Here is an 8822-nt window from a genome sequence, read left to right as displayed (position 1 = left end):
ACCTTTGTCTCCTTTGTTTCACTTATCTATGGCTGCTTCTATAAGATCTTTACCATAATCAGTAGATACTTTAACATAAGCCTTTCAGGGGCAAATTTAGAACAGCTTGAACACAGTAACTAATGCAACAGCCAGGTCCTATTGGTTGTTGCTGCTCAGTACATATCTCAGGACTGTTTTCCACTTTTGTGTCCCATCTGCCCCCAAACTCTCACCCGCGGCTCCAAGAAGCTGTAGCACGTTCAGCACTCTCCGCCATCTTGACAAACCAGTCAGTCTAACTGACCAATAGGAAACCCACTGCTCACTGAGGAGGCTGTTTGCCTGAATAAATAAAGACTTCCTTGGGAGAATGGGTCCTACTGATTCTGACCAGTTCTGGAAGCAGAACGAACATTGTCATGGCCTAGAACCTGGAGACCAGAGCTAGATGTTACCTGTTATTTTCCCCATGATCCTTTCTAGCCCTCAGGGATCCATCCTGCAACAAAAGCATACAACTATAGCATTAATTTGCCTTGGATTAGGCATTGAGGGGGGCTGTTGTCTCTGATAATATTAGTCCCACTGTGTTTCTCTTCATTATTTTAGGTAAAGTAATTTTGTTCCTACTTGGATCACTGTGTGCCATGATCTCTGGCCAATCTGGAAATCCCTGGAAGACTAAAAGGTGGGTTCTGATAGTAGGGTTAGTTCTGGATGAGCTATTCCATTTCAAAGTGGTAAAATCTCATCCCCTGTCATTCACTAAATTTGTTATGTATGAAAAACAGAGTAAATATTGATTTCTTAATTGTTTTCTCTGAAAAAAATCAGATCAAGTGATGCTGAGTCATTATCCTTTTCAATGGAATAACTGCCTCCTTCATTTGTTCATCAAGCCACTATTCCAGCCTCTGTCTGCAAAGAGAGGCTTTTTTTTTTTTTTTTTTGGAGAGGGCAAGATAGCAATCTTCCTGGTAGAAGGCAGGCCCACATATGAAAAGATGCTCCAAATCATTATTAATCAGAGAAATGCAAATTAAGACAACTCTGAGATACCACTACACACCTGTCAGATTGTCTACAATGACAGGGAAAGATAATGCGTAATGTTGGAGGGGATGTGGGAAAACAGGGACACTGATAGATTGTTGGTGGAATTGTGAACACATCCAGCCATTCTGGAGAGCAATTTGGAACTATGCTCAAAAAGTTATCAAACTGGGCATACCCTTTGATCCAGCAGTGTTTCTACTGGGCTTATATCCCAAAGAGATACTAAAGAAGGGAAAGGGACCTGTATGTGCCAAAATGTTTGTGGCGGCCCTGTTTGTAGTGGCCAGAAACTGGAAAATGAATGGATGCCCATCAATTGGAGAATGGCTGGGTAAATTGTGGTATATGAATGTTATGGAATTTTATTATTCGGTAAGAAATGACCAGCAGGATGAATACAGAGAGGACTGGAGAGACTGACATGAACTGATGCTCAGTGAAACGAGCAGAACCAGGAGATCATTATATACCTCAACAACAATACTGTTTGAGGATGTATTCTGATGGAAGTGGATTTCTTCGATAAAGAGAGCTAACTCAGATTCATTTGATCAAGGATGGACAGAAGCAGCTACACCCAAAGAAAGAACACGGGGAGATGAATATAAACTGCTTGCATTTTTGTTTTTCTTCCCGGATTATTTATACCTTCTGAATCCAATTCTCCCTGTGCAACAAGAGAACTGTTCGGTTCTGCACACATATATTGTATCTAGGATATACTGTGACATATTTAACATGTATAGGACTGCTTGCCATCTGGGGGAGGGGATGAAGGAAGCGAGGGAGAGGAAAAATCGGAACAGAAGTGAGTGCAAGGGATAATGCTGTAAAAAATCACGCTGGCATGGGTTCTGTCAATAAAAAGTTATTTTAAAAAAATGGAAAGGAAAATATTAATGGCATTAGTGCAAATAGAGCCTGGTTGAGAATTTCATATCTAGTAGCAGGGAGATTGTACATGTGCTTTCACTTTATTATTTGATGGCCTAATTTCTATTGAATGATAAAATTATCTTTGTTTTTCAAATACAAATTGTGATTTTTGAAAGTTTTATTGTACTATCTTGTATTAATTTGTGTAATAAAATTTGATGGACTAAAAAAAAAAAAAAAAAGAAGGCTGGCCCATAAAATTTATGGGAACTTCATGGTATTACATATCATTATTCACCCCGGAAAGGAGCATATTCCCTAGATATTTGTCCTTTGATATGGAGCCCAAAGTCATCCCCTCCCTCTCATCTACTTGTGATTCTGGTGAAAGGGAAATCTCCTTTTTTATTTATCTTATATTATTTTTTTTATCTTTTTAAATTTTTATTTTATTTATCTTTATTTTATTCTTTATTTTGTTTAGAGATAACATTGCAAATAGGTACAGTTGCTTAAATTTCTAGGGTTTTCAACCCCAAGTCTGGGGTCACATGTGAGTGGTTGTGGGTCTGGGACAGATTTTCCTCTTCCTATGAGTGTGATGGCCGTGTTAGCCCCCTGGATACCTTAGAATTAGCCGGAGTCAGGATAAGCAAAAGTCCTTAGTCTTTATTCTTGCTCTTTAGAGGTAGGATTGAATTAGAAGGAAGCAGAATCTCTGCAATCTCCTCCACCCTTGTCTGTGACTCTGGCTAGTCTTAATCCTCCCCCTGGTCCCTCCTACAACCCTCTGTATACACCAGTCATGGAGCCAGCACAGGATAGTGGGAGGGGCCGTTTTCCAAGCATATGCCCAGAGAGTATTGTCCAATCGGTTCTTAGCCTCAAGTGCTCGGCTGTCCTGACCTCAGTGCATCGACTCAAGAGGTTCAGCCCTCTCCCTACCAGCAGCCTAAAGGCAGAGGATGCTGGAGATGCTTATTGTCTGTAGGGTGATAGAAGGGTCCCACTGGGTTCCAGTTCTCCAAACCAAACCTTCCCAGGGCAGTTCCGTTGCTTCAGCTTGGGGGGAACAGCCGCTTTCTCAGAGGCAGCAGGACAGAGAAATCCTGGCTGTTTGCTCACAGAGGCCTTAGCCGGGCGCAGCCCGCTACAGCTCCAGCCGTACTTCCTTATGGAAGCCCATCCAGCCTGACATTTGTAGCTTCTGTCCTTAGCTAGTACTTGGACATGTGATCTGGAACATTTAGGGAGAAAACGTCGAGTAGAGGAACCGTTTCTGATCCGCTAGAAGTGATTCACTCTACAAGGGAAGTCCTGCATTTGTGCCTTCTCCTTCCAAGGGCAGCGAGATAGGAAAACCCTTTTTCAGTTTTAGAGGAAACAAGGTCAGATTAAAAAAAAAAAAGCTTGGGCTCGTCCTACACTCTCCAGAGGTATTTTCCTTGTCTTCTGGAGAATTCTAAAGATGAAGCGGCCGTCATGCATGTCCCGGTGTGTGTTTAATTAGTGCTCGGACTAGGAAATAAACCACTCTGGAGGATCCGGCTTTTACTGTGAATATGTGTGAATGTGTGTGAGTGTGTGTGCGTATGTATGTATATGTATTTACATTCAGCATCATAATAGGCAACAAAGACAGGACAAAATGGCATCTGCATTATGGGTTCATTGTTTCTCTGATGTGCTGACACTGTTTCTTGGGTCAGAAGCTTAAACATGGAGCCCCAGTGACCTAATACTGTGCCTGAGAATCAGGAATACGCAGACATTCCCCTTTGTGTTCCCCGAGATCTCAGCCAGTCCTTTTCACTGGAAAGGAGAAACAACAGGTCCATCTAACAGACTTTCCATGGGCTTCGTGGCTCAGAGGGCCTGGGTGGGAGAGAGAACCGAATTAAGGGTAGAATAGAATTACAAAAACCCATCAGGGGATGATCATCATTGCTAAATGCTGAGAAGGAAAATCTGCAGGTCCTCCTCTGGCCACATCCTTCTGCTTCTCAGTAAGTGTCAGCAGTCTTCTCCTGCCTGAGAATCAATTACAAATGCATTTATCTTCATTTAATGTTTTCCATCTGACTCTGGGGTAGCTCAATGGCACAGGGAGAGAATATTGGGCTTGGAAGCAGGGAGGCTCCTCCTCCTGAGGTTGAATCTGGCCTCAAAAACGTACTAACTTATTTATCATTTAAGCCTCTTTGCCTCAGAAAAATGAAATGCCAAGAAAACCTGCAAGTGAAGTCCATCCTGAGGCCTTTCTTGGTGTTTCCCATCCATTGCCTCCCACACCCGTAACCCTGCCCCAGAAAGTACCGCGTGTTCACTTTTATTAGGACTTAGGAGCCACAACGTTTATTTCTCACAAGAAAAGGATCCTTAAGAGCAGAGGATTCCCCTGTCTGTAGCAGGCAGAACGAGAGCCCATTTCTGGGACTGTCATAGATGCTTATGGCCTGACTATTGTCCCAATGAGCCAGGAAGCCAGAGACATAAACTTAATGCTGAGCTACTTTCCCTTTGTGGAAGTCACTGAGGTCCCCAAGAAGCAGCTCTCCCTTATATTTGCTGTAACGAGGGGACGTGACTGCTCTTTCCCACAGACTTCGAAGTGCATCCACTCCAGCCCATGACTGTGCCCCCCGAGATCTGCCAGCTTGTGCTGGGCCTGAGCTGTTTCACCTCAGAGATGGAGAAAAATGTGGGAACTTGAGCCTCAAACCAGATTCTCCTACAAACTCACCCAATCCTCTGTTGTTTCTTACCTTGAGAGAGGAGCCCTTATAACCTGATGATCTAAACAGGAGACATCACCTTGGCTCCTGACGTCCTGTAGAAAGGGGGTTCTGAGCCCTGAGTGAGACAGCGGGAATATGACTCTTTTCTATCTTAATGGGGCTTCTGAAAAGTCTCTGCCCTCCCCCACCCTCCCAGGATATAATGGATCCCCTGGATTTAAATGTAGTTTAAGTGAAATGAATAATATGTACTTTTCTATGATTCATTGCTATGTGAGGGCTAAAGGCAGCTCTCTGGGACTACATGCTATAGGGAAGAGGCTAAGTTTCATGGGGGGAAGTTGTCATTGGGAGCGAATCACAGCAAACCAGATCTAGCGAAACGGATATCAATACTAATTGACATATTGACATATAATTGGTGGTGCAATGAATGGAGCCTGGACCTGGATTCAGGAGGATCTGAGTTTAAATAATGCTTCAGACATTTAGTAGAGGTGAAGCCCTCACCATGTCACTTACTCTATGTCTAAGTTTATTTATCTATAAAATGGGTATAATTCCTTTATGAATCACCATGAATATATTAATGATATCAATGATACTAGTTAATAGCTTCTAGCTCCCACCAAAATTATAATGAAAAAAGAAATTAAAATTTTAATGTACTCTGCAAACTTTAAGACAATCAACAAATACTAGCTTTATTGTAATAATAATAGAAAAGATTATTTTTGCATTTCTCTTTAAATTAGGAGAACCTATGGTACACAGACTGTTTCTGTTTTTCCATTTTTTTTCTCTAGCATTTAGCATTTTGTTTTTTAGCTGAGATTTCTGAAAGTAGATAAAAGCATAATATTTTACTTTCTTTTCTTTTTTCTGTCAATGTTTCCTTTCACATTACGATTATTCTTGAAACATGTTTAGCATTATTGCTCATGTATAACCTAAATCAAATTACTTGCCTTCTCCATGGGGGCGGGGAGAGAGGAGAAGAAGGGAGAGGAGAGTTTCAAATTTAATTTAAAAAAGCATTAAAATTCTCTTTATTTTTAAGTAGAAAAATGGTTTTTTAAACCCAAGTATAACATGAATGTTTTTTCCTGTGTTTGTTCACTATAGATTGAGTGGCGAGAGGAGAGCCTGGAGGCGGGGGATCAGACAGGGGCTGTTGCAGTCGCCCAGGGTAGAAGGGAATGGCGGCCCAGGCTTCTGGTCCCTGTTTCTGAGCTAGTTACGCTCCCATCAGAGCCTCCCCCTGAGCCCTCTTTGCCCAGAACCTCATTTCTAGAAACTGTCAGAGCCTCCAGGGAGTGTCAGGAAGGGAAATGGGGACAAGGACAGACCTAATGCTCTTCCCCACAGGCCTCAGACAAGGGCAGGAGCCCCCAGTGACTGACAAAGCCCATTGACGAGGAGCCAGGCTCGAACAGGCTTTTCCTGGGGTCCCAGGCCAGGATCTGACCAGTCTGAGCCAGACCCCTCCCTGCCCCCGGGAGTTCTCCCCTTCTCCAGCAGAGGGCGGCAGTGGGGCAGGCCCAGGAGCAGCATCAGGGAGGCACCTCCCAGGTCTCCAGGCTGGGAGCTCGGGCCCTCTCTGCCTCCTCCCCAGGGCTGGGAGCTCCCTCAGGGTTAAGGGGAATCTAGTCCTGGGGGAGAGAGAGAAACTGCCTTCATTTGTCCAGAACCGGCTGCACCATCATCCTGAGGCACTAGACATGACCTTGCCCTTGGTCCTGAGTCTCCCCCTGGGGACAGAGCAGAGGGGGCCCCTCCCCCAGAGCCAGGCTCAGCCAGGGGGACTCCCTGGGGCTCCCGGGGTCCCTGAGGGGAGGCTCCTCCCACACCTGGGGCTCTTTTGCATCTGGAGCCCCAAGGGAGCCTCAGGGAGCCCTGCCCAGGACATAAAAGCTTCCTCCCTCCTTCCTGCCCCTCAGGGCTCTGGCTGCTCTCTGCACAGTCTCTGAAGGCCAGGATGAGCTCCCCATGGCAGCTGCTCTGGCTCCTGGTGCTCTGGGCTCAGGGTAAGGCCCAGGAGGGCAGGGAAGGGGTGGGAAGGTCCCAGGTTTTCAGGGATGTAAAAGTGACGGCTCCTTGATACAATGGGGGCACACGCTGGGGCACAAGACGGGCAGATGGGGGCCGAAAAACATGACCAAAGCCCTGCTTGTAAACCTTGTGCGGTCTGTGGAAAAGGTGGTTTCTGTCTCATGTTGGCGCCCAATACAACCACTTATCGGTCATTTGGTATTTCTGGGGTCTCTGAAATATTGTCTCCTTCATGTTCTGTAAATTGGACCTTCCCACATTTCTGTCTTCCTCTAATTCTGTTGCTTCCCCAGATTCCCAGGGAGCCATTGTGCTGACCCAGTCTCCAGCCTCCTTGTCTGCATCTCCAGGAGAGACAGTCACCATCAGCTGCAAGGCCAGTGAGAGTGTATCTCTTTTTGGTACTAGCTACTTGAACTGGTACCAGCAGAAACCTGGCCAAGCCCCCAGGCTCCTCATCTCCTATGCTAATAGGCTGGCATCTGGGGTCCCTGCCCGGTTCAGTGGCAGTGGGTCTAGGAGTGATTATACCCTCACCATCAGCAGCCTGGAGCCTGAGGACGCTGCACATTATTACTGTCAGCAGGGTTGGAGCTCCCCTCTCCCACAGTGCTTCAGGCCCGAACAAAAACCTCCCCAATGCTTCCAGGGGACTCAGCTCAGAGCAGCAGGTGCCTCCTCGGGGTCCCCAGGGCAGAGCAGCCCCTGCTCTCTGGGCAGGCTCTCACCTCCCAGGGCTTCCCCTTTCTGGTCCCCCCGGGTCCCTCCTTTCTAACTTGTGATCACAAGACCTGTCTGCTCAGCCAAGGCAGAGGGGAGGCAGCACAGCCCCTGGGAAACCGAGAGAAAGTCCCTAAGGGAAATGCTGACATTTCAGGTCCCTTGATATCTTTGCCCCAACATAATGAGTTTCTTTCTCTGCTTGGGAGCCCACGTTCCCGTTGAACAGGGTTTGCCCCCATTCTCTGTAGCAATGGCAGGTGTATCTTGCTTGTTCTTCAGCCATGTCTGAGTCTCTGTGACCCTACTCAGAATTTTCTTGTCACAGACACTGGTGCTTTGCCATTTCCTCCTCCAGCTTATTTCAGACAAACAAATGGAGGCAAACAGGACTGAGTGACTTGTACAGAGCCACATGGATAGTAAGTGTCCAAGGTTAGATTAAACTCAGAAATGCGAGTTTTGGGGGTTCCAGGCCCAGGGCTCCATCCTCTCACTGCCCCGTGGGGCTGCCATGATAGAGACCAGATTGCTTTTTCTCCAGCTCAGGACACACGGTCTCCCAGGCTGGTTCCTTCTGCCCTGGGCCTGGAGACGAGAAAAGGGGAGGGTCCCAATATCACCCAGTTTCCCCCAGTAGGTGTTTCATCATCTCTTGCGTCTGGAGGACCAGGCCCTCATTGACTCTCTCAGGTTCATGTGTGGGGGTTGGAGGGCATTTCCCATCAGGCCTTGGGGGAGTTCCCAGGAGAGTAGGGGGCAGGGCTGGGCCCCCTCACTGCCATCTCTGCTGGGGTCTCTGCCTGGATTCTCTGCCCCAAGGGATCGCCTCATTGTATGAAGGCCCAAGGCCTGTCCATTGCCTTCAGGCCCAAGGGCCCACACAGGGTTTCACTGCTACTTGAGACTTTCTGGTCAGCCTTTGTCACTGGTAAGAGGGGATCGGCTCAGCTCTGAGACTCAGATCACTGATGGCTTCAGGCCTCACAATGTTCCCAGATTCTCTCCTTTAGCCTCATTATCCCTATCCAGGAGTGAGCTTGAAAGAAGCATAAACAACTGCTAACAGTGAATTTCTTTCATTGAAATTTCTTATGTGTCAGAATATTCTCACATGAAATAAAGGTGTCAGAGTCTGCACAGAGAAGTCTATAAAATACAATTTCAGTTTTCAGGGAAGATGAGACATGGGCTGTCAGGGAAATGAGCTCTCCCCTAAATGCAGGTGCTTGAACTCAGATAACTTATTACATTGACTTTTTGGTCATGTTTCCCACATTGAGAATCCTGTGCAGGGCATGGGATCCAGCCTCCCTGTCTGCATCCCCAGGACAAAGCGTCCCCATCAGTGTCAGAGCCAGGTCCAATATTGGCAAGTGGAGAACCCGGTACCAGTAG

The 8822-nt window shown here is 46.5% G+C and overlaps 1 gene segment (V, D, J or C); it reads left to right on the top strand.

The window, feature by feature from the left end:
• The first annotated feature begins 6570 nt into the window (after nucleotides 1-6570).
• LOC127546340 (immunoglobulin kappa variable 3-11-like) lies at nucleotides 6571-8822 on the top strand. The segment is given in 3 exon segments: nucleotides 6571-6679; nucleotides 6998-7375; nucleotides 8755-8822. Coding segments are annotated over 3 exon segments (495 nt in total).

Source organism: Antechinus flavipes, chromosome 2, assembly GCF_016432865.1.
Source record: "Antechinus flavipes isolate AdamAnt ecotype Samford, QLD, Australia chromosome 2, AdamAnt_v2, whole genome shotgun sequence".
In the NCBI taxonomy this organism is placed as follows: domain Eukaryota; kingdom Metazoa; phylum Chordata; class Mammalia; order Dasyuromorphia; family Dasyuridae; genus Antechinus; species Antechinus flavipes.
The sequence above is the reverse complement of the archived record's forward strand: the minus strand, read 5'-3'. Positions and strand labels throughout refer to the sequence as shown.